General features: G+C 45.6%; 1 protein-coding gene across 5 annotated transcripts in view; it reads right to left on the bottom strand.

Moving 5' to 3' along the window:
* LOC100220878 (PH and SEC7 domain-containing protein 3) overlaps positions 1 to 26,630 on the bottom strand; it is a 115,158-nt gene that overhangs the window by 58,088 nt on the left and 30,440 nt on the right. For 3 of the 5 annotated variants that reach the window (XM_030257937.4, XM_072921916.1, XM_030257938.4), the window contains 5 exons: positions 15,529 to 15,738; positions 15,344 to 15,424; positions 7,551 to 7,663; positions 4,609 to 4,667; positions 880 to 969 (listed from right to left, as the gene is read on the bottom strand). In XM_030257937.4, coding sequence (XP_030113797.4) covers positions 880 to 969; positions 4,609 to 4,667; positions 7,551 to 7,663; positions 15,344 to 15,424; positions 15,529 to 15,738 — 553 coding nt within the window. Of the gene's footprint in view, positions 1 to 879; positions 970 to 4,608; positions 4,668 to 7,550; positions 7,664 to 15,343; positions 15,425 to 15,528; positions 15,739 to 22,300; positions 22,440 to 25,401; positions 25,536 to 26,630 lie in introns of those variants that run through there. The other 2 variants (XM_072921918.1, XM_072921917.1) reach the window with 2 other exon arrangements.

Here is a 26,630-nt window from a genome sequence, read left to right as displayed (position 1 = left end):
AGATGAAGATGACGAAGAAATAACCAGTACTAAATGACAAACTCTGCTGCTTTCAACTATGCAAGTATATCTGTATTTCACAATGATCATGACACAAAATTCACACAAGAGATGGCAACTCATTTGGTTCACTTCAACAGGCATTGGGTCAGCTCTAAGATGTGGCACCCTCTTATTTTTATTTCCATTACCAATAAAAAAAAAAAAAAAATATGAACTCCAGTGTATGCACACCTGTCTTCTTTAAACAAAGTGCTGTTTCATGCTAGCAATCAGAATAAAAAGAAGCGAAACATTCTCATTATTACTGACAATAAAACAAGGTTTGTCCTGCTTAGCCTCTTCCCCCATTCTTCAGATTTAACTCCTGGCACAAACTTAATGAACAAAAGCTGAAGCAACGCAGCCTGTGCCAGATAGCACATCATAATCTGAAATTACATCTCCAGCTCTAATGCGAATACCCCAAAGCACCTTTGATGAAAAAACACACACGCCTTCCAGATTGTACACAGAGATCAGGCTTAGCCTTTAATGTATTCGCATTCAGAGCCAACTGGCTGCTTCTGTCTGCTGTAATCAGGAGACAGCACTCTGGGTTGGCATAACCACAGGAGTTTACAAAGCACACAGCTCCGGGGCGAGACCTGCCGCAGCTCAGTTTCACCTCTCTGTGCTGCAGAGTCTCCTTCACTATGAAGTGAAGGCAAGAGGGAAAACAAGGAAATAAACATTATATATATTATGTATGTTCTGGAGGAGAAAGGTGCCCATTGCTTGTCATGTTTGACAATTAAGATTCAGAAAACGCAAGATGGGTTTTGCTTTGAACCATCTTTCAGCAGAAATGAAACCTACGTTCTGCAGTTAATTCCTTACCTTCAAGAGCCCTCTCGGGAAGTCTTTGCCATCGTTCATCCCCTGGAGGTTAGCAACGAACTCTTGGCAGGTCATCTTTTTCCCGATGTTCTGAAAGGAGTGCCAGAGAAACACAACATCATATTCCTGCTGCTTTCCATAATGACAGGAACAAGCAACATCAGATTAAATGCATCTTCCTGCTCTCCCTTAAGCCCAAGGCAGGCAACACTAAGAACACATTCATGAGATTACTCACAGATTAGCATCCTTGTATGCATATAGCTAGAAAAGGGGAAGTACTTTTGTACCCAAAGGCCCACATACACCCCCCCAAAAAAAATCCCAGCTTAATACTGGGGTAATGAAGAGGATAATGATGAAGATCTCTGTTATTTGCATGGTGCCTTATATCCCCACATCTTCTAAAGCTCTACCAGTCTCTGATGGAAAAGCTCTACTTAAATCTGCTGTGGGGCACCAGGAAACACCTGACTGAGGCCCTTTCTACACCCTTCTCTTACAATTTCAGATGCCTCCTTTCAGTGGCAAGTGCCCTGAGCTGAAGTGTGGTGCCCAGATGTGGCCATTACCTTTTCTGATTCACAGGCTGAGGCTGCTTTGACATTTCTATAGGCTCACTCTCTTTTCTCTCTTCCTGTCTAAGCCTCAGACTGAAAGTTGCCCAAATAAGCCACAAACAGAAAGGAACAGTTTGGCTGTTCCTACATGTCTGTGTAGGAGCCAAACTATATCCAGAAGTTTGAGGCTGCCCTGAACTACTCTTGAATCCCTGCCTCCATCACCCCTCAGAAAAAGTGTCTGTACTCAGCCCCCCAGGAGCTAGAAGGACCTGCTTAGCATGCGAGGAGCCGTGTGAGTAGGCAACAATTATAACACTGCATTGATGAAAGAGGACACCAAAGACATCTGAGAAAAGGAAAGCAGCCTGAGGTGAGGTGTGAAATGCAGTAGACAGAGGGGAAAATAGGGCTCTGTGATAGTCATGGTATCTTTGAGGATAGCACCACTCTCAGTCATGAGATGGAAGTGAAGACTTTTCCACTGTCAGGGCATGTTTTGTCTGTAGAAATACAACAGAAGATCTCTCTGTGAGCTTTGTCTTCGGCTAGGAGCAGGAGCCCAAATTAAAACAGGACTGGAGCCCAAGAAAGGGCATCAGTTGGTAATACAGGCATTCAATGTTATGAGTTACATGACAGCTTAAAGTGCATATCCTCTATTGCCCTTCCATAATGTATGATCAGGAAAACCACCAAATCTTGGCCATCAGCCTCACCTTGCCAATAAGGAACAGCCCACAGCCTGCAGCCAGCATAAACCTACAGAAAGAAGGCAAGCAGTAGCCCTGGAACAATTCATGGCTTCCCACAACAGGCTGGCTCCTGACAACACAGATGGGCTGTAACCTGGGCTCTATGTTTGCAAAGCTTATAGAACACAGCTGATAACTTCAGTCTTCAGGTGCAGGCTGGAGCTGGTCTAGTAGATTTACAAGTGCTTTCTTTTCTCCCTGCAACTTCAGCCTACTTCTACTTCTTTCCTCCAAGCAGCAGTTGGCAGCTTTCCCATGCTGACCAAAGCCAACAGCAATGTGGCATTGCAGACAAATGGCTGTTTTGCTGCAGCATCAAAGCTAACATCTCCATACAGTGCCACAGAAGATATGCCTGGTGGTCTGGAGAGATCTCAAAACTCTCTGGCACCAGTGTGGGTGATGACCTCTGTGCAGAGAAGCAAGCATGCATTTCCAAGACACACCTAGCAAAAACTGTTTAGTTACAAATAGAAGTGTGGCAAGACAGGGAACATAAAGGGGATTAAGTAAGAGTTTGTCTACAAGAGTTAAAGGCAAGTGTGAACTGAAGGCAGAGCAGCTGCATTACAGCCCTACAAGCAGTGGAGCTGACTGTCAATTAGAAATGTCTGTGCTTATGATCAGTATGTCAGTAACAAATAGAGCTCAGTGTATAAGACAAGCCCTGGTACTCAATGGCTTCTTGCTCTAGCAGAATCCTGGTAAGGATGGGGCAAAGTGTTATCTTTGTTAGAAAACAGGCAATTAGGTGTATCTTGCAAGGGCTGCATTCCAAGTCAAAAACGCCAAACTTACCACCTGTGTGGAAAAATGCAAAGCAGTAAGAAAAAGACCAAAATTAGAGGAAATCAGAGGTGTTTGAGGGAACATGATGACACACCCACAGACATAATACAAGCAGGAGTCTGGCAAATACTGCAGCTGCATATACATAACAACACACTCAACTGCCAGTGGGAGAAGTCTCCAAAGTTACACACTGCAACAACCAGAGTCAGCAGCAGCAACGATGGGTCAGAGCCAGATCGTTTATTCCAGTACCTACTGAAGACAGTACGGCCCAGTAAAGCATCGCAGGGAGCAATGGGAATTGCTGTCAGGCTGATGTGTGACCATTATTTGGTCTCCTCCCTGGACTGTGGGGCCAGACAGACTGTAAAGCAGGAGCCCCAGGCTGCTCACCACTCTGGGGAGCGGGATACCTGTGCAGAAAGACTCAGGTGTCCTCAAGAGAAGCCAAGTGTGCTAAGAGACAAACTGCAGCACATTCCTATATGCCCCACATCTGGTCACATCACACATGACTTACACACCCTTCAGGAGGCAAGGTTAAGCCTTCAGAGAAAAAAATTCTTCACAACTCCCTACCCCCCTCTTGCTTCTACAACCTTCAGACAAAGGCATTCAATTAATGGGAGGTGGGTCTCAGAACTCATTGTGAACACTCAAGCCTTAGTTTTATCACCTGCACCCCCACAGGGGCTAAGCAGCCCTTTGAGACAGACCCAGGATGTCTCCATGTCCTGCTGCCCAATCCAACACCCTTGATGTGTAGGAGTTCCCAACAGACACCCTCCTGGGAGAGCCCTTGCAAGTACAGTGGAGAGCCAGAGAGAAGCCCCAGAGCCATTTTGCTGAAGCTACTGCTTTTGCATACTATAATGCCATGCTCCTTGTGTTTTCACACACTCCATCCTAACCCCAGGGCAGAGGAAGACTCCCATCAGCATGGGAATACCTTGCATAGCAGGTGTATTGCACCATGGGTGCTGAAATACCCATCCTAAGGCTGCTGGCACCCTGCAGCAGTGTGACTAGGAGGACTCAAACCAGAATACTATTTCACCCAGGCAGGCAATGGGGAGAGGTGTGCAACACAGGAACACAGGGCTCCCACTCAGCATGTGCACATCCCCCCCCTCCATTCTCTTGGCTCTGAGTACACCCATCGTTTGTCTGTGCAAAACCCTGCTACCACCAGATCTGCCCCCTGCAACTAAATGACCACAAACATCACTTTCCCTTTGTGACCTTCTCAAAACTTCTTCACCTCCCATCTCTAGTCTGCCTTCCCACATGTTTGTACATACTGCAAAGGGGAAGCCAATCCCAAGCACAGCTTCCCAGTCAGGGCCTGCTGCAGGAAGCAGAGTAAGCACACCAGAAAGATGGCCCTGAGGTCAGGGAGTATGCTCAGACAGTATGGCAAATGCCAGGCAAAATGCCAGCTTACACATGGCTGATCACGGCACGCTGGAAAGGCCTGCCCAAGACAACAGCCTGGGACTGCAGCCTTCTCGCTGTCTGCTGTCTGCAGGGGCTTCAGGAGAAGGCACCAGCACAGGGACTGCCACAAGAGTATCCAGCATGGCGTGGATAGGAGCAGTCTACACAAAGCTGTGCATACTCACATGGCCATAGAGGTCTGTGTTCAGCAGCATCATGGCACACGTGAGACAGTGAACTCCATCTGCAGAAAGAGAAATAACCAGTCACATGCAAAACCACATCTGGATCTTTAAAAAGCTGAAACGGAGACTCATAGACTAATTGTGTCTGTTCCCTTCCTAAGAATCTGTTTTATCAAGAAAGATACATAATTCAATAAATTAACAATGAGGTCATCACACAGCTGCCAAACCATAACAGTCTTTCTTTCATCTTTTAGTAACTGTCAGAACTGTCTTGCAGCACCCATGGATGAGGCAAGCAAGACAGGAAATCACGCTATCACTCTTAGCTTCCTAATACCAATATTACAGTCTGAATCAACACCTTCTTCTTCATTTACTTCAGTGCAGAAAGGGAAAAGTAAAATACATTTGTTCTTGTGTAAGGAGTGAGTGCAGCAGGGCATTCTGGTTTTCTCCCCCTCTGGCTTACTACTCATTCAGAGCTCAATTAGACTTAATTTTGGAGAAGTATAGTCAGTTACTTATGCTGCCTTGGCTCCATGTTGGGTAGAGAGCACTGCAGGTGCTAAGCTGGTTCTGTGGCCAAGGCCCTCAGCAATAAGTCAGATTCACAGAACCACAGAATAGAGCTGGAGGACTAAGAGACTGAAAAAAATTATTACTGTCTCAAAACAACTGGAATGTATATGTAGAGAGAGCAGCTCTGCAGAAAATGGGATGGTGCACTGCTCCACACCCCACTCTCTGGAGCCCCTAGTTCAGAACTGCCACCAATCACTGGCACACTGAAAGCAATGCCCCACACTCTGCCCTGGAGCCCCAGTCAAGCCCTGGGATGGCCAGATGACTGGAAGCACCCCCAGGGGTTGCTTGCCACAGGAAGCCAGAGCAGACCCCAGGACGTGTGGTTCTGTCCCTATTGTCTTTGGACACCAGGATCCAAGGCACTAGCTGTATCTTGGTTTTTGCTCTTTCGTTTTGCCTCTTTTTCCTCTTTCCTACTCCTAATTTCCGTTTTCTGAAATGAAATGGGTAATTAAGATTGGATAAGTAAGGTTTGCTAAGTCAATGTTCTGTGAAATGCTTTATTTTGATTGAATGTTTGTTTTAAATTCCTGATTTTCTAAGATTTGCTAGGAAAGTTTGGTTGTGAACATTCTGGGAACTTTTGTCAAGCTCTTCTTTGTGCCCAGCTCAGGAAAAAAGTAGAAAAAGTAGTAGTAGTAGTAGTAGTGTTTTAAATTCCTGATTTTCTAAGGTTCGCTAGAAAAGTTTGATTGCAAACATTCTGGGAACTTTTGTCAAGCTCTTCTTTGTGCCCAACTCAGGAAAAAAGTAGTAATAGTAGCTGCAATACCTTTCCAAGCAGGTTTAGAAGGCACCCTACAAGGATCATGGAGTTCAACTTGTAGCTCTGCACAAGATATCCCTAGGAATCACACCATGTGCTTGAGAGCATTGTCCAAACACTTCTTGAGCTTTGTCAGGCTGGTGTTGTGATTGCTTTTCTGGGGAGCCTGTTACAGTGCCCAACCACCCACCAGAAGAAGAACCTCTCTCTGATGTCCAACCTAAACTTCTGCTGACGCGACTTTAAGGCATTCCCTCAGTTCCTGTCACTGTAACCACAGAGAAGAGATCAGTGCCTGCCCCTTCTCCTCTCCGTGTGAGGCAGCTGTAGACTGCAATGTCTCCCCTCAGTCTCCTCTTCTCCAGGCTCTGCAAACTATGCGATCTCACTGCTCTACATTTGGCTTCCCCTCTAGACCTTTCTCCATCTTCATATCCTTTTTCAGGATACTCCCTTACAGGTTCGTATCTTTCTTATATTGTGATGCCCAAACTGAGCATAGTACTAAGATCCTGGGTTAAGTGTGCAGGATTCTAATGCTTACTCAGGGTCCAAAGTCGCAATATCGCTCTTGCAGTCTTGACTAGAGTAAGGCAGCCACATCATCAGGCAAGTCATTATTTCACTCTGGACATGACACACGCGTTCTACCTGACTGCCTACAGTGTCTTGAAATAAGAAAGGCAATAGGCAGAGTACAGAGACAGCACAGGAGCAGATCCTGTCTTACTCCCAACTCTTTCCCACCCCTGAATGACAGCCAATAATGCTGAAGAGGTCCAAAGTGCCCAAATATTATCTCACTGCAACAGGGGTAGGTCACAAAGCAAGGGGTAATGAGGTGTTGTGGTACCTCCAACTGTAGCAGCTCTTTCTCACACTTGAAACTAAAACTACAGCTAAACTGATAACTGCCTCCTCCTTCAGTATGTGATCAGCATGTGCTACAATCACACGGCCACAAGGCTCTGCCAGCATGTCTGGCTGAACACAGCATTACGCCAACAGACAGTTTGTCCTCTTCTGCAATCCCAGTTTTCTCAGGTTTGATCTATGTGCTTGTTTGTTTCCATCACTTATTGGCAAGGAGGAGCACTCTGACTGATGTTAGCTAGCTGAGATGAAACCATGCCAGGGTCTGGATACAGCACCCAAAATTCACCCCCACAACTGGCAAGAAGTGGCATGCCTGATGCCAGTGCATGCAGATACAAGCACTGAATGGAGCACGGAAAGCGAACAGCCTCTCTTTCACCTGACACGGGACCTGCTCCTGTCCACATGAGTGCAGCTGGAGTACAAACACCCACACACCGAAGCCAGCGAGACCAGAAACCACAACTGAGGACAAATCTGGAGGTGCCACAATTGAGGATTTATACTGAGGACCTATATCTATTGAACACTTTTCGTGCTGAGGGTTTTGATGCTTACCAGAAACAATCTAAATGTGAAGCTGTGTAGTCACTGTGGTACAGTGACCACACAGCTTCATTTTCCAGGCATACACCATATGCGTGTGCTATTGAAAGTGAGAATTAAGGAAGACAGCAACAAGCAAAGAGCTCAGTATCAGAAACAAAGTTACCTTGAGAAGAAATGGCATTTGGGTTGCACTGGTAGTATCTGCTGGAGAAGTGGATTAAGACTCTCTCTCGTTCCTGAGTTTCTCCAATAAGTGAAAAGGCTTTAAAGAAACTCCTAAAAGAACAGTGGGGGAAAAAAATGAAAATAAGGTAATAAATCTCTTTTTGCTTCACACAATACACAGAGCAAAGCACACATCACAGCAAGAAGTACATGAGCACACATTCAGTTCCAAGAAGCCTTTCTAGGAAATTGGGCTACCATTCTGCATGCAACTCCAATATTAGTAAATAAAAGATTTAAATTACCAGTGGTCTCAGTCACTGAATATACAAAATAATAAGTAATTCTCATTTGAAAGAGCTGTTCTTTTAATTTTTTTTCTATGTGCAAGGGATTGGAACATGTGTGTTTTATGCATGATAAGATATCCAAGATGTTCCCTATTCTCTTCTAATTGCCCACCACCCCTGCACCTTTTAACTTTACTCATTAGTACTGCTCTCCAAGTCAGAAAAGCTACTCCAGTGGTGAAGTCAAGCAAGCACACAGCACTCACAGCTAGCACCAAATGGTGGTCACTCATCAGAATGGCCAGGAACATATCAGCGGGGGAAGAGTTTGACTACTTGGACCTGCAGAAAATATCTGAGCAAAAGGGCAGAAGACTTGCAACATCTCCCACTGAGCTTCAACAACAGGAGGAGGCCCTCCTGAGGTTCTTGCTCAAGAGAGCCCAGGGCACAGGGCTGGTGCACATGTGGGCACACTCACTGGATATGGACAGCAAGTCTGTGCAGAGAGGTGGAGAGGACACACATCTTCCACTTCTATTCCACTTGACCAGACCTCCTCTTAACCACATTGCTGTTCTGCCCGCATAGAAAAATGCATCTCACAGCCAAAGATGACCTCCTACATTCACTTACCAGGATGCTTCCAAGAAAATACTGAAAACACAAAACTTCTGGATCTGAAGTAAGAAGACATACAGAATGACTAACAGACAATTTTTAAACATCACATTGGACAGAAACTAACACCAGATGTGAGAGGAATGGAATATATTGCTGGAACATTCACATCTATCTAGTCTCGATGCACAAACTTTAATTTTTTTCTCTCTGATATAAGGTCAGAGATAGGCTGTACTTTCAACAATCTCACACCCACACAGAGTGTGATCTGCATGGTAATACCTTAATTTCACATGTAATGTATTGCAAATAATCCAGTTCAGAAGTAGACACAAGTGAATCTTGACAGGGTTTCTGACCTTCCTACTTTGTGCTCCTGTCCTGGCTCTGGCCAGGACAGAGTTAATTTTGAATATACGGGCTGATGTTACTTCTGATCCTCTTGAAGGGACCTCCAGGTCATATTTACAAGAAGTGAACGACATGTACTATTACTAGAACTACAGAGGCCCCAGCCAGGTTTCAGAAGAAAGGGCCAATCAGATCTACTGGACTGTGTGGCTCCAGTGCTCTGGCACATCAGACACACAAGAGTGTAAGGCTTTATCTCATGTCAGCACATGACGTCCCCTGATGCCACCAAGGTATGTGGGGACAGAATCCATCTCTTTCTTGGTGCCAAGGGGATCCCAAGCTGACAGCACAAGAAGGTGGAGAGAGCACGACTCAAAATGAACAGCAAAAGCATCCCACTGTGACTGGTCCAGAGGCCCTGTGCATCCTTAGCATAGGTTACCCCAAAAAAAGAGTATTTCAAGGACCCAAAAAGGCATTGTTAGGATTTTTGGGAGAGCTGCTGTGGAGACAGAGGAAACGAGACAGCTGAACACCTTGCCTGGTGTCTCAGAGAACCCCTCTGTTCAGGGCCTGCTGAGGGCTGAAGAACACCACCGCATCACTGCTGCACCATCAACAATGCTGCATCACCTGGGACACTGTGACCCCAACCAGGAGATGATCATGAACTGGAGAGCCAGGGAGTGGTCAGCAAGACTTGTTAACCCTATAGAAGTCCTATATGGTCAGTGTGTGAGCCCAGGGACCAACAAATTATCATGCCCTAAATGAAGTCACACCACCACTTAGTGCCACTGTGCCCAACATGCTGGGACTTCAGTATGAGCTGGAGTCCAAAGCAATGAGGTGGTGCCACCATCAACACTGCTAACATGCTGTTCTCAATTCCTTTAGCAGCAGGATGCAGGCCTCGATTTTTTAACTGGAGGGGTGTGACATACACCTGGAACTGACTTCCCCAGGGATGGAAACATAACCCTATTATTTATCCTGGACTAATCCAGACTGCATTGGAAAAGGAAGTGAGGAAAAGGGTGAGGTCCTAGAATACTTGCAACCTATTGACAACATGATCACGCAGGGCAACACAGCAGGAGTTTTGAGAAAGGGGAGAAGACAATCCAAATCCTCCTGAAGGCTGGTTTTGCCACACAGTGAAGTAAGATCAAGGGACCTGCCCAGAAAACTCAGTTTTTAGAAGTTAAATGGCAAGATGGATGTCATCAGATTCCAAAGGACATGGTCACTGGAACAGCACCTATGTCCCCACCAACTATCAAGAAGGAAACACAGGTTTTCCTAGGCACTGTGGGTTTTTGAAGGATGCATATTTCAGATCACAGTCAGATTTTTAAAACCTCTCTATCAAGTGATACCAAAGAAGAATGATTTCAAGCAGGGTCCTGAACAACAATAAGATTTTGAACAAATTAAACAGGAGATTGCTCATGAAGTAATCAGTCAGGACACTACAAGATGTAAAAAATATGCTCCACAGTACAGCCAGGAAGAATGGTCTTTCTGGAAGTCGCTACCAAAACGGTAGATGTGAAGATTCGACAATGACCCCTGGTGTTCTGGAGTTCGGAATACAAACATTCCAACATACAAAGGATCTGAGACCACCTACACCCCCACTGAAGCAGAGACACTGGCAACTTATGAAGGGGTTGGAGCTGCCTCAGAAGTGACTGGCACCAAAGCACAGCTCCTCCTGGTGCCCCAGCTGCCAGTGCTGGGCTGGATATTCAAAGAGAAGGTCCGTGCAACACATCATGCCACTGTGGAGTAACTGGATTACTCTGACCACACAGCAAGCTTGAATATGAAACCTCAATCACCCAGGGATCTTGGAAGTCATCTCTAATTGGCTTGAAGGTGAAAATTTCAGACTATCATCATCAGAGGAGGAGGAGGAGAAGATGACACATGCTGAGGAGGCCCCACCATACAATCAGCTACCTACAAATGAAAAAGAATACGATCTCTTTATTGACAGTCCCTTTTCTATCACAGGGACAAATCAAAACCAGAAAGCAGCCATAGATAGATATGACGAGTCACAGAAGCCACTGAAGGACAAGGTGGATCAAGTCAGGTTGCAGAGCTGAAAGCCATCTAGCTGGCTTTAGGTATCGCTGAACAAGAGAAATGGCCAGCAACCTACCTCTACCTCGTGGATAATGGCAAATGCTGTGTTGGAGTGACATGACTGACAGGAAAAGGCCAATCAGCAGTGCAGATGGAAACTCACTTGGGCTGATAAAATGGCTGCCCTGGTGGAGAAGTTGGCTGTAGAAGAACATCACAAGATGCACATGTGCCCAAGAGTCAGGCTGCTGAAGAACACCGCTACGATGGAGAGGTGGATCAGGCCTCCACAACTAAAGCGACTCAGGTTAAGCTGGACTGGCAACGTAAGAGCAAATTACTTCTGACTCAGTGGGCTCAAGTTGCCTCAGGTCATCAGAGAAGAGACACAACATCCATGTGGACTTGTGATCAAGGGGCAGACTTAGCCATGGACAATGCCTCTCAGTCACCCATAACTGTGAAACATGCCCTGCAACCGAGCAGGCCAAGCAGGTAAGGCCTCTCTGGTACGGTGGGTGGTGGTTGAAACACAGATATGGGGCAGCCTGGCAAATCAGTTCCACAACACTGCTGCAAGTGCTTACAACGGTGGAAACAACCACTGGGTGTCTGGAAATTAACCCCGTGCCTCACACCAGGGCCCAAAACACCATCCTGGGCCTTGAGATGCAACTTCTGTGGCAACATGGCACCCCAAAAAGAACTGAGTTGGAATAATAGGACTCATTTCAAAAGGAGCTCCACAGACACACGGGCCAGAGAGCACAGGATTGAGTGCAAACACATCGCCTATTATGCAATGAGAAAATTGAACAGTAAAAAATTACATTGAAAGCAATGGGTGGTGGAACCTTCAAACACGCAGATCTGCATTTAGCAAAGGCCATCTCATTAGTAAATACAAGAGGCTCTACCAATCAATCTGGTCCTGCCCAATCAAAATTACTATGCACTGTAGCAGGGGATGAAGTCCCTGTGGTATGACACAGAGAAACGTTTTAGGAAACACAACTGGGACTGGTCCCCCCTTTTTTGCAAAGGCAAATCCATTCATAGGATTGGTTTTGCGCAAGGACGTGATGGCACTTGATGGGTAATGTAGAGGGACAGGGAAACACGAGGCGTACTCCAAGGGGATCGATTTTTGGGTGAGAATGGTCTGTAATGTTCAATTGTACCATACTGCTTGCTGAATGGCACTGCCACTGTATGCTGTAACTACTATGGAGAATGAATATACACTGGTCCAGATATACTAGTCATGAGCTCCTGATGCAGACTGCAACCAGGTGAAAGCAAGCAGCCCTCCTGCCATGGAAAACATCTAGAGCAGATAGAACCCACAGTCATGGAACAAACAAACTCAACAAACATCTTGAAAGGACAGCCACTGACTACAGAAGTGATACTCATGCTTGCATTTATATATACACGCAGACACATATATGTAGCTGGGAGGTGTCGACCTGGACATGATATAAGTGGTACAGCATAAGAGATGGAAAACATACTGATTCTGGCCAGGACAGTTAATTTTTGCGGTAGTCAGGAGGAGCATTCCTAGGAGCCTGATGTTACTCTGTACAACCTCAGGTACATGTTGTGAGGGAGAGGCGTTCCTTCTGGTTAGGTAGCGTGGTGGAGCAGTCAGGGTATTGCTGGTTTCCACATGGTGACTGCCTGCATGTGAATGATTCACCTGTATTGTACACTCTGTTATTAATATTGCTACCCTTCGTTTTCTCGTTTCATTTACTGTCTCTAATAAATAGTTCTTATCTCAACCTTATCTAAGATCTTATCTTAGATCTTTGCCTCTTGTGCCTCCAGTTTTCCTCTCCAGATTCCCCATTGCGGGGCGTGGGGGGGAAGGGAGCAAGTGGCACATGTTTTGGAGTGTTTCAGTGGGAACATTGAATTAGGGAATACTGTTCCTAAATCCACAACAGCTCCTAAGGCACATTTTGAGAATTAGTCATCTTTCTGTCTCCTTCCCCAGTCTGGGCTCTTTCTAGCAACACTCCCTGTCCATGCCAGGTACCACTGACCTACACCTTTTCCTCCTCTGCAGCACATTTACCCCCTTGGAAGCTAACCGGGAGAGGAAACTAATGAAAGAATATTTGGTAAATAAACAAGGCAGTTTCCTCACTCTCAGAGCACAATGCTACAGCCAAGGGTCACAGGGATTAGTTTGTGCCCACCAGAGAACACAGAATACACTGAGCTGGAAGGCACCTAACAAGGACCATTAAGCCCAACTTCCAGCTCTGCAGAGAATACCCCTAAGAATCACACCATATGCTTGAGAGTGCTGTCCAAACACTTCCTGAACTCTGTCAGGCTTGGTGCTGCGATCATTTCCTTGGGGAGCCTGTTCAATCACCTGCTGTGTGCAGAACCTCTCTCTGACGTCCAGCCTAAGCATCCCCTGACACAACTTTAAGCCATTCCCTCGCATCCTGTCACAGGTCACCACAGAGTCTATTGACTTGTTTTTAAAAAATATTTTTGTTGTCCCATACAAGTACTAGCAATGTTCAACTCCTGCTAAACTTTGTCAGCTGGAATTTTCTCTCTACAGCAAATTTATATTCTTCCCACATCACCTGACCTTTCTCACATTGGACAAACACCTTTTCTTTTGTTAGTTCCAGAAGATCCCTGGTCGTTCAAGTTAGCCTTCTGCCTTGTCTGGATTTGCCTGCTCCTGTGCACTTAAGGAGGTGGTGACCAGTACTGATGGATTCCAGCACTTTTGAAAGCATTCTCCCAGGGAACCTTACTAACTAGTTCCCTGAGCAGCCTTAAGTCTGCTCTCCCTGTGTCCAGGGTTGGACTCAGAATGCACACTAAGAGGAGCTGGAGCAGCACCACATTCCCTCCTTCATCCTGCAGAGATGTACTCAGAGATGTACTCAGGAGGTGCACGGGCAGCATGGATCCAGGGAGTGGACAGTGAAGGAACAACCCTTCCCAGCTCTCAGACTTGTCACCGATGCTGCACTGCTGCCTCCCACAGCTGCAAGGTAGCACAGATCTCAGCAACTGCCCCTAAAATGCTCAATAAACCACAGCTTGTCAGTGAGCCAGCAACAACAGCACTGTTTCCTCTCATTCTCTGCCAAGTGTGAGGAAGCATGTCTCAAGTTTCCCTCGGGCTTTGGGACAATTCTTTGTCCCCACCTAAGCTACATGCTTAGGGCATGTAGCTGACAATTACTGCAGCTACTTTTGAAACCTCAACAACCCCTTGGCTTGTTTAAGTCCTACATGAGCCTGGGCACATTTTAGAGAAAGTCCTAACTACTAATATTAACAGAAGATCTACAGGGAGGCAAAGACCTCCTAAATATGTGCCACAAAGCAATTGTGTTGGATTTCACAATTTATAAGAAGGGTATATTTAGCATCACACTTCAGGGGTGCTGAAACCTGGAACTGAGCAACACCTCAGTTGCTCAGTTGCTGAGAAACCTCGAGCCCCGTGCTGAGCAGGTGCTCCAGCTTGGCTCCACTCGCCCTGCCTCAGGACCAGGCAGTTCATGTTTGTGCAGGCATGTTCCATTTCCACCGCCTTCAGAAAGCAGGACTTTGTGGGTGCCTTTCATCTGCTATGGTCTCATGGCATCAGACCCCCAGAAATGCATTTGCAAAGGAGCTAAGAAGTGCATGCACACCCTCTAGATTTTCATTAGAAAAAAATTCCCACCTAAGTAACCTCAGTCAAATGAGTTAAACTCATTTAAATCCCCTCAAACACCAGAACACCAGCAACTGCGCACTGCTACACACACTTTGTGTTTTTGACTTCTGAGAAAAAAAGCACTGAAAAAAAATATTGTTGAGGTCTGATTCCAGTGTAAAAAGGAAAGAAAATGAAAGGGCTGGGTCTTCAAACACCCACACCAACAGTTATCAAACTCACTACAGCTTTTTCCACGTAGAAGCTTTTGCTGTTCTGCACATTTCTGGATTCCTCAGGGAGACACAGGGAGGGAAGCTGCCAAACCACACTAAACCCTGGTCTTAGAGCACTGCAGCAAAGCTGGGTAAGCTCTAAAAGGCATCAGCCATAGAGTCTGAGTAGATCAGCTGTGAGCAACACTGTAATTCCTCACTAGCACCTGGCAGACTACAAGTCTGTGTTTTGCCAGTGACTGGACATTTTTCTCCAGCTTCTCAAGGACCATCCCTAGGCAGGTCCACCCATGTATTTCCCTCTCCACATGGCCACCACTCCAGTAGCACTAAAGTAGAGTAGAAGACCAAGCCAAACAGAAGAAGAAAGTTCTGTCCCCAGAATACATCACAGTCCTCTCTTCATCTTCTTACATCCCAAAAGAGCAACCATGTAAATCAGGACAATACTGCAAACAGCACTGTTAATAAAATAAGAATACGAAGTCCACAAATGGAATTGTACCTGAGCGAACAGTCCAGGGTCATGCCTGTGAAGTCAAAAAATTTAAGATATTCTTCGGCCACAAGCTTGCTGAATTCATTGCTAAAGAAAAGCAAAGAAATAAGTAAAGGTTATCATTCAAGAGTGAACCCCTCCAGAATCATCAGTAAGAACGTGGCCAAGCACGTACTCATATCAGCACATACTTTTTACCCAAATGTTTTGCCACATCAGAGCGTTTGAACCTGTCCAGATGGTAGAGGCGCTTAGCCAGGCGCCTGGCTGCTTCCAAATTGCTGCTGCTGCTGCCATTGCTGAGGTCGTGGCCAAGGGCTCCAGTGGCATCTTTCTCCTGAAGTTCATTGCTCCCCATGGCTGCACTGGAGTCTAACACCACATTCTGCAGGTCAACATTGCTGTGAGATTAAAAGAATATGGAAAGAAGAAAAATGAGATTACATTAGCGCTTCCTCTTACAACAGCAGGCAATTAACTGCACAGAGGCAAGAGGACAGAATGTAAGAAAATCCACTTAATTGAATGAGCAGTGTAGAAGAGGGACATTCACTTAGCAGTCAGCAGAAGTTAAGGGTTTCTAACAAACATGGACTTTCCTTCTGACTCTGCTATCCTATTCTCAACTTGGGCTCACTTCAGAGAGACCTCTTTGCTATTATCAGCCTACAGCTGCAACTGCACTAATGCTTCTTGCATTAGTATTTTTTTAACCCAATTCCTTGCTTGGCTTGAAGAGAACTCTTTAATAGGAAACTAACCATTTTCCAGGAGAAATGCAGTGATTAAGCTGGGTGATCAGCTACTCCAAGCTGAGTCAGAACAAGTCCCTTCCTCATTCTTCCCCAGTTGTCCTGGAAACAAAACAACTTTAAATCTAAAATAGTATCACCAGAACTCTCAGCGGCTTCTGTGTTGCCCATGAGCAGTGGACATCCCACAGGAATGCACTGCTAGAAAAAGCAGGATTTGGAGCAAGGAACCCAGTTTGGATTATGAGAGACACAAACCATCCACGCCAGCTTGAAGAACTCCTTCCTTCCTTCCTGCTCCCTCATGGTGGCAATTATTTCCCTCACCTGCTCCTCAAAGTCAAAATGCTGAGCATAGTAGTCCCAGGGCACTTCAGATAAATCATGCACTTACAGATTCCTCCCACCTCTAGTACAATGGGAAAGCTCTGGCTGAGCTGTGTGCCTGCTTTGCTTCACCCATGAAAGAGGCAAGAGCCCACTGCACCAAAAAGTGCACTCCCACCTACACATCCATGCACAAAGGCAGACTTTTAACTTTAGAAGAGTTTGTCTCTGACACTGGCATGAAATTTTTTGCAAAATCTCAGCTCTGTGTATGTGTGTGTGTGCACGTGACAGCGTTTCTAATTTTATTTCTATATTTTTATACTAAATAGAGATTCTTTTTACTAAAATGCCATTTACACAGGGATAATGAATGATCAGAAAGGGTCATGCACAGGACAGATATGAGTGGAATGAGTTAAAGATGACTTTGTGCACACAGCACTTTAAACAACATACCACAGCTTCACATACCACTGTAATTTTCAGACTTGACAAGCCATGGTTAAAACAACTGATCACTGTGCTCCAGTAACAATTGTCTAGCCGTTTGCTCAAATGTCTGCTAGCCACTCATTAACTCCTCACAGATGAGATTTCACATAAGGTGAGCTTAAAATAAAAAAAAATTGTATTCTGCATGCCACAAATCATCACCTGCTTCCTCTCTTCTCATCAATGCTTTAAGAGAAGGACATGTGCAGAACAGAGATTTGCCCATTTTACCTCTGTTTCCGTTCTTTCAGAGCTTCTACAACATCAGAAATATCACATATTCACTGTGTGAGTACAACTTCTTTATCAAGTATCTGGGGAAAACAGAAATCTAACCTGTCCCTGCAAGAACTGGGGATTTGCACTGGTTTGCATTTATTTCAGTGTAAATAAAATGGTGCTTTAACAAAAGGGAGTCAGCCTCAATGCCTAGTAGGAAATTAACGCTGTAAATACAATTCCAACAACACTAATATTACTGGCCATCAGTTATCCTAGAAAAGAAAAAAAGCCCCTCCTGCCATCACTGTTGTGTAAAATGCCTCCTTGGCCCTATCCAAAACCACTAGCAAATGTCTGAAATTCTCTACATTTGGCCTAAACCAAGCTTGTGAAGAAAACAAATGACAGAGTACCCTGACACAAGCCCTGAGCAACACCTTGTCCATTCAAATCAGGCACGACTCATTCCAAATTCCCATCTCTAACAATTGACAAGAGCAAGGCATACCCAAGTGAGCTAACAAATCTACCGAGTCTTTAATGTAAAAATGTTGCTTCAAAAGCCATGCCAGCTCACAGAGCCTCCCCTCACTATACATCACAGTCCTCTTTCATCACTGCTCTTTATTAAAGGTAGTATTTATAGCCCTGAAAGATGGCCAAAGCTGACAAGAAACATCTGTACCCTGCTAGGAACCAGAGCACTACAAGATTCAACATTACCACAAACCACCAAAAGTTTAGAAAGGAAGCGCCAGCATCTGCAACTTAGTGAAATTAAGAGCACAGCACCTCCCAGCTTCTGCTTTGCCTCTAGGAGCCATGGCTGGGATATGAAGGAGGAACACCCAGCAAGAAGGAGAGTGTGCTCTTTCCCCTGTTTGCCAAAACTAGTCCACAGGGCTACATAAGAAAAACTATCTTCCAACTTCTCCATTCTAAAGCTTCATACTTTAGACCATACTTTAGATCCTTCGGATCAAAGGTGCCCATACATGCATTGAAGAATAAGGGATGCTTCCTCCTGCTATTCCAGTAGTTAATTCTGACAGTTGATTAGCTTATTACTTAGTACAAAGGGGGAGTAAGTGAATACTTTTTGTACCTAGTACAAAAAATAAGTACTAAGTGTGAGTATAAAAGTACAAGTACAAAAAGGCTGTCAAATCAATACAGGTTGTCTATAACATAAGCCTCTTGTTCAGGGGAAATGACAGATTCTTATTAGCAGTAAAGTGAGACTTCAGCTCTCAAGTGGCCTTAGGTGGTTCAAAGACTCAGTGCTCATGTCACTGAGAGCTTAGGAAATGCAGATGCCCTGTGCATGGCTAGGTGCAAGCTGCCTTCAGGGCAGGATATTTTAGCAGGGTCCAAGTGGTGTTGCTCTGGGAAAAGGCTGATGTCTCCTCTTACTTTCAATGCTTTCCAGGTTCATAATTTTCCCTTCACACCTCAGTTTACTAATCTGCTGAACTCGGTAACGCTTGCCTCCCTCTGTGCTTATAATGAATTCTAATCAAGAGCTAAGAACAACCAAGGCTGAAAATAGGTTTCTCTTCTGCAGTCTATAGTTTCTACACATAAAGAATCCACAGCAGCATTACCATCAAAATAGTGCCAAGAAAGGGCTTTGTGATACAAAGCAAGGCTGGGCATAGATTTCTCAGGCAGCTGTACTCTTTATCACATAAAAATGAGAAACCTCCACTGAAAAACACAGGCTGAAAAATGTAATAGATTATACTCCCCCTAATCCTAGATTCAAGGCTAAAAGGGATTGTAATGATATTGCTGGTAAATGCCTGTCCAGCAATGGCTGCTGATTTTTACCCAGAGACACATTAATCTCTGCTATCAGAAAACACAGAAAACAGAAGCTACAAAAAACCTCCAGACCTCTCTAATCTCACAGCACATCAGTTGTGGCCAGAAACCAGGTCTACAGACTGTGGTATTTCTGTCCCCAGCAATGCACTCCTGATGCATCCTTTCTCCTTCTGTCAAAGCATCTCCACACCCACACGGAATGCACAGAGGCTGTGACCACCATATCCAGCAGAAATTACAGGAATTCGATAAGCAGCTGCTGTGGTAAATGCAATACTTTCCAACAGCTCTCCAAGCTCATAGATAAAACATGTAAGCTATAGACTCTAAGCTCTGCCAGGCTTTCCAGCTTTCCTGTAATACGTCATAACTGCTAGGCATTTTGTTCTGTTTTATTCACTTATTCCAGTATACACCAGTTCTACAGCGAGTTAACTCCCAATACCACACTACCTCCATCTTGCCACGTTCAGCACTTAGCACACTTGATCTGTTTTCAAATATTCTAGATTCATTTACTGCATCCATCTCCCATTCCAGGTCCCACCAAAACTGAAACTCACAGTAATGGCTGACTGAAGAATGGCTGCAATTTCCAGAGAAAACACAGCAAGGCCAGTAACATAAGGATAATGATACAGGCATCTCATATCTCAGTGGTCTACCCTCCCAGCCAACTAAGCTTTAAGAGGAAACCTCAGCCTGAGTGTGAGTTTATGATGCTTTAAACTTTGGTATGCTCTTCATCTTGTAGCAAATCCATGGAGAAAAAACTCTCTTCTTCATCCCAAGGAAAAAATGCCTATTAGCATTTTCCTTTATGGAGTAAAGGCTCTGATCAATTGGCCCAGCTGCTAACAAAGAAGTGATGTTCAGAGTTGACACTGAGTGGCAGGATGTGACAACAGCCTAAGTGCTGTCCTCATCACAGCCACTTCAGTGATCCCAGCTTGCCACTCTTACCAGACTGATGCACAGCATATGCTCTGTGGCACATGGACTCCCTTGATGCATATGTTCCTTCCCCAAGGAACACTAATTCATCTGGCATACACGTCTGTAGGGAGTGTACTGGTTGCACTAATTGCAGGGCAGCTTGGATTAAGACAGGGCTGGAACCTTCACAGACTTTTTAGAAACAGAAGAGGAGGGAACAGGAGGAAAACCAACCTTTTCTCTCAAATAAATGTGCGTGCCTTTAACATCAGCTTTACTCCAAGGCAAGCTGTGTCTGGCATTTGCTAGCAAAACCCATCAGAGCAAAATGTCTGAAATGCTTTTACTCTGAGCCTTCTCCTCCCGTTTCTGAAACAGGACAGCATTCCATCCATAACCATCAACTCTGTCCATGACAAGCATGCTCTAATACTAGTTCAACAGCCTCTCATGGCAGGGACAAATCAGAAACAGTCAGGTGCCTGCCCCCGCTCCTCCACTCCACCCTCTATGTCCTGCCCTGCGGAAACAAATCCCTGGTCTGCAACCCTGTGGCTGTTCAGTGAATGATATCCTTTCACATTTCAGAGCAGACCAGACATAACCAGTGGCATAGTGTGCATTTTGTTTAAAAGGACCTGAAAAGCTGTGCTTGAACAGTCCAGCTCTGAAAGGAACAGCCTCACTGAAGAAAGTGAAGAAATCCCGGCAGCAGCGGGATGTGATGACTCAGTTCCTGCTACAAATGACCCGACCACACAAACGGGCTGGGAACGGCTGTGCTGCAGTTTTGCTCGAAACCAGCTTCTTCAGGGCCAAGAGAGAGTGAGCATAAAAGCACTTCAAGCAATGATTTACCTTGCCAGTTACCTTCAGCTCCAGGGCTCATCCAAGAGAGGATGTAGGAAGAGGAGAAAAATAATAAAAAAATAAAAATAATGCCCTTTTCTAGCAGATGACTCAGTGTGCTATTTTACTCCAAATGGTTTAAGCAGCTTTGAAGTCCCACGTACGGGTTCTCTTCAAAGACATGCTTTGAAGTAGATGCCTCTTTGAGGACTGACACAGCTGCACTTTGCTGCAGCTCTATTCAGTGGGTGTCTCACAAGCACAGCATCAGCCAGGACATACAAAGTGAGGACGGGATCCAAAAACCAGAGTAACCACCAAGCATCGATTAAAAAGCACCTCAACCTTGTCAGATCATAGGGAGAGGAGCAAAAGTTAAAAGTAATTATCCCTGTAATCCCCTATTGGCTATCAATAAAATATATATGCAAAGTCAGGCTATCAAAAATATATATATGCCAAGTCAATTTCATGGGCTGAAATACATACTGCTGCTCAAAAATAACTTCTTCTTTCCTGTAGTAATTTGTCTTTTTCTTTCATTAAAATAATTCCTAATGATTGTAAAAAAGGGAGCAAGCAGCTAAAGCATTCAGAAAACACCATTTCTGTAGGCTTGTATACAGCAAATGCAATTGTCATTACAGGATCACAGCATTAGAACAAGAAGTCCCACCACATGCAGGGACAGGATTGCAGCCCTTCTGAAAGACAGCACATACGTTATTACACAGACATGCTGGCCTGCTGCCACCTGAAGTACAAATGTCTTGCTAAAAATACTTCAGGTTTGACTCCATTTTCACCTCAGGCTTCATACATTGCCATGGCATGGGTTAGTGCTTGCTAATGGACATTCACCACATTAATGTCACCATGCCTAGAAAGTGAAAACCTGGTCCTCACCACAAGGGATATCCAAAGGCTCCTCCCTGCAATGGATATTTCTGACATGTATAGACACATAGACAGGTCTCTTGAAAGCACTGGGATTGTCCCATACTCAGGATCTAATCCACTTGCCCCCAAAAAAATAAAGAACAGACCCAACAAATGCACTGCACACCTATGACCTTGCTCAGAAAACACTCAGCCCCTACATGCTCCAGGAACACTCAGGCTCTCGCCTCAGAGCCCACCTGCTCCAGGTATTAAGAGCCACCATCCCTGTGTTCAGCACCCATCTGACCCTCATTCCCTATAAGGCTCTTGCTGGGTTCTCCAGGACAGGACCAAAGTGGGAAGATAGCAGAGAACTTTCCCCCCCATGCTTCGGCTTGGTTTAACTGTTGGGAGACTGGCTCAGGAAAAGCATATTAACCAGGCAGCTGGTCCTCCCTGGCAGGGAGCAAAACAGATGCATAAAAATATATGTGTTGACACCTTTTGGTTCAGGCTTCCCTGAACTTCCCTGCAAATTTGCAGATGAAGCAATTGAGCACTGGCACTAGTATCACACAGGAGCTTTACACTGAAACCATGCAGCAAAATGAACCACCTGTCCTCAGAATAGTGAATAAAGAAAAAAACAACCACTAACCAACCCACAGCTCACCCAGCTGTGTTAGCAGGGAGTCTGCATGCTCTGTGTGCCCTGTTCTTCTCCACCGCTGCTGCAGCATCACATCTGAAGACACGCATGCCTCTCTATGCCATCCTGCCAGCTGCCAGGCTCCGTCTCCCTCTATCCCAGCACACACACAGACGAAGAAGAGACTTAACTAACAATTACGTGGAGAGGGGCCTGACTAGCAGCCAGTCGTGGCTAATAGATGAGACAGCACGGCTGCACTTCGGGACCAGCTCAGAGCTGGCAGAGATGCCTTAGTTTTGGTGAATCAAGCCTTCGTGACCTAAATGGCTTTGACTTTAATGGAGACGTGCCAACAGATGCCAGCTTAAAAGCTGAGCTGCTGACAGCTCTATACTGAGGCGCTTTGTGTAGCAAACTGATCAGCTGCTCCAGTTTTTTTTTTTTTCCTTTTTCTCTTCTGTCTCTGTCAGCTCCTGGATTTTTGTTTTGTTTGTTTTATTTTCAGAGGAGGCTGGGAACTGAAGAGGCGAAAAGTCAGCAGCCCTTTTTTTCTGTAAAACAACAGTTTGTTTAGGAACTAGAAGCAGCTTTACAAACTCTCACTGAAGTGGTGCTCCAAGGACCTCACTAGCCAGACCAAAGGCAAACTCTGTACAGCATATCTCCAGAGCCCTGATAAAGCGATGACACCTTCCTGGAGGGAATACCAAGCTGAACAGTATAGTGTAACATTTTAGAAGTTATTAGGCTGTGAAATAACAAGGCAAATCCTCAGCTGTCAAAATGTCAGTGGTGTCAGAAATTTACCCTGTGAATTGTGCCATTCATCTTTACCTGGATTCAACATACACCCATGCCAGCATATTGTGGTTATCAGTGGCTAACCACAACTGACAGATGCATTAGCCCATGTGGTTAACGCAGAGCCCAGCAAATGAGCTACAGTGCTTGTTTGCTTGCTCACCAGCTGCAGATGCATTTGATGCATTTGCTTTTCTAGGACAATAACCAATGCCATCCCTCTGAATAACCTTTCTTATGCTGAGCATATGGCTGGCAGCAAATATGAAGTACCATGTTCTTGACTGACCTATGTCTCCTAGGTCCGAGCTGAGGCATGTCTGAAGGTGAAAAAACATCCTCTCAGAAAAATAGGGATTTCAGCAGATTTCACACTATATGAAAAAATTCAACTGGGTCTCAAAGCAAACCTTCAAAGTGAAAAAAAACTCTACCAGACCTCTGTCAGACAGACTAATAAAATGAACGTATAAAGGTTACATGTTACATTCTTAATTATTTAGTCTTGTAACTATACTGAAAAATCAAATACAAGGTACTTCGGACAAAAATACCAGTGCACAAACTGAAAACCAAAATTATAACTGGCATGCGGGTACTCAAAAACTGGGAGGAGATTTAGAGAATCAACCCAGACAGAGGAATCAAAACTGGATTTATTTGTCAACAACGTTTATTGTCTTAAAGAAGGAATAAGCAGAGCGCCAAATAAGAAACTGCTGGAAATGACCTATACACAGAAGAAAAATATCCACCATGGGAACTACTACAAGAGGTCTCAACAATTAAAAGTAACCTGGTACCCATGGGAATTTCAGGCTACATTCTTGTAAATTTATTTTGAGAATCGCCAGATTGCTTTAGGGAGTTGGTTTTCTTCCCCTCTTGAATAAATATGCAACTAAATTTGTGTTTTCATCTCTAGGAAAAAAAAAATAACAGGACTTGCAGAATTTGCTGAGCACCACCAGTTCTTTGAAGATGATGGCAGGTGGCAAATATTTAGCATTTCTGAGGATTAAGAGTTGCAATACAGATTTTTTATATTCTCTCTGGATTTACAAAAATCTTGGGCAATGTCTTGCCAACATGGACAATACTTCCCAAGACAACAGGAAAAAGCACTTATGACAGAAAAGAAATGCCAAAAAGATTTTTGTTGTTGTTCTGTGGATTTTTAAAATTTTCTTACTCTGACTGTAGCCTACAAGGGGAGAGGGAATGGAAAACGTGCTGTAAAGTGTGCAGTAAAACACTAGAAGAAGTCTAGTCCTTAAAGTCTGGAAGTACAGAGATCATCACAGAGATAATTTCACACTTCTCATTTAGTCACGCAGATGCTTTGTCTGTAGTATACAAAGAAAAGATAACTCCTTTTCCCCTCAAAAATATCTTACTGCTTTGGAAACACATCCCTTTCACCCCACTCTAACTTGGATCACCAATTTCAATCAACTTGCAAATGATTACACCTAGTCCAAGCAACACAAAGTCAAGCTCAATGTTTTGTTAGCAGCTTGCTAACCATGTTCCTTACTGCCTCTAAAAGTAAGACTAAACTCCCACACTGGAAGGCTGAGCCTTGCTCGCCTTAACACAGCATGGGAAGGGAGGAGTACAGCACCTGGAGCATGGGTGTGGCAGTAGGGACTGCATGCCTCTGCAAGGATAACAAACACACAAGGGCATCAAACGCCGTCCAAGTGCAACGTCCTTATTGTCATTACAAAGCTTCATTACACTGGCAGCCTGCGGTTCACCCTATTTCATGAGGATCCCATGGTGCCCTGACACCAGGAAATCTGTCGTTCAGCTCTGAAACCTCACACACTACCCCTCCTCCCCGTTCTCCGACCCCCTCCTGTGGAAATTTAAGGCTATTTCAGCTGCAGATTTTTTTTTTTTTTTCCTCAGAGGGTTAATGACAGAATATTCTGCATTGGAAAGGATACAAAAGGATCATTGACTCCAACTGTTAAGTGAACGGCCCACAACAGAGATCAAACCCGCAATTTTGGCATTATTAGCACCATGCTCTAACCAACGGAGCTTATCTCAGAGAACTGAAAGAGAATAAACTCCACCCCAAAGACACGAGGAGTCCCAAAGGACGGCAAGCTGCACGCTCTTCTCCCCCAGCCATCCCTCCTCCGCTGGCCAGGTACAAAGGGCACGTAAGCTGTGCCAGGAAAGGCTACTTTAAAAAGTAAGCCTGCCTGCTCTGCAGGAAGACCCCGGAGCAGCTGACATTCCCCTAAGGAAGAATGGCAGGTGGCTGTCAAAGCAGGCAGGTCCATCATACAGCTCTTGCCAGGACTTACTGCGTTTAACCACGGCCAGCAGCTGACAGGGAGGACAGCATGAATGAAATCTTCAGACAACTAGGAGCTCATGGAACTCGCAACCTGGAAGCCTCTAGTAATTCTTTTTCCTCTTTTTTTTTTTTTTTTTTTTTCAGTTCTGAAGGCATGTGACCGGCCCTCACATACCAGAGCTGACCCCTCCCAAAGCCAGCAATTTCCTAAGAGCGGAGAAGGATGTTCCCCTCCCGCTAATTCATTACGAGGCCAGGTTTCCTCGTACTTTTGCATCAAAACCTGCAAAGTGACACTTTGGGTCACTCTGGGCAGGTGCAGAAGGGGCTGTGGTGCCCAGCTAACAGGAGGGCATGACCACAGGGAGCCCCGGCTCCTTATTTCCCAACTGGCACACGGCTTTCATTTTCCAGGTGAAAAACCACCGGCTCTTTGCCCTCAAGTGAGCCGTTCCCTTCTGTTTTGGGCCAGAAAGAACTGCTCGTGTTTCACACCGCTCCCCCACTAACTAGTGCTGGAAGCATGCTCCCTGCCCAGTCACTTTTTGTATCACCGAAACACCACGGCACAGAGCACTGCTGAGATTTTGCTTTCGGTTTTTTGCTCCCTCGGGTTGGCAGCAGCGTTTCCGGAAGAGGGGAGGGGGGTCTCATGCTCCTTGCTGTCCCGCACTGCCACACTACGCTGCTCTGCTCCCAAATCCCCACCGCTTCCCTTTGCCACATGCCCACAGCAGCCCCCACCCGCAGGGAGGGGCTTCTCCCGCCGCTCTCCCTCAGGCAGGGGCGGCGGGAGCGGGGAGCCCCGGCCGGGCAGAGCGCACGGAGCCCCGGCCGGGCACGGCGGGCCTGAGGGCTCGCCGCCCCCCACCCTCCTCCTACAGCAGGGCTGGACCACTGCGGAGGGAGCCCCCGCTGCAGGGAATTGCATGAGGGGAGGGAAATCCGCCAGAGGAATTGCAGCACTAAGCACAACCGCAGGCTCACGCACCGTAGGGAACGAGAGCTTCGGCAGCCGGCACAGAGGTGCCATACACACATCGCACTAGGATTGCTTCAGGCAATACAACCGCGCGTTCCAACTCCCTGAGCCGCAAGGGCTCCGGAGGCTGTTGCTGGTTCACCTGAGCATCACCGTGACACACCGCCTTGACCCCTCTGCGATAAACCGGCCCCAGCACGCACACACTGCTTCTCACCCTAATCCTAACACCGCCATTCCCCACTGGCTCCAAC

This window comes from Taeniopygia guttata, chromosome Z, assembly GCF_048771995.1.
Source record: "Taeniopygia guttata chromosome Z, bTaeGut7.mat, whole genome shotgun sequence".
Taxonomy (NCBI): domain Eukaryota; kingdom Metazoa; phylum Chordata; class Aves; order Passeriformes; family Estrildidae; genus Taeniopygia; species Taeniopygia guttata.
Note: the sequence above shows the minus strand (reverse complement) of the source record. Positions and strands in the feature narration are given on the sequence as shown.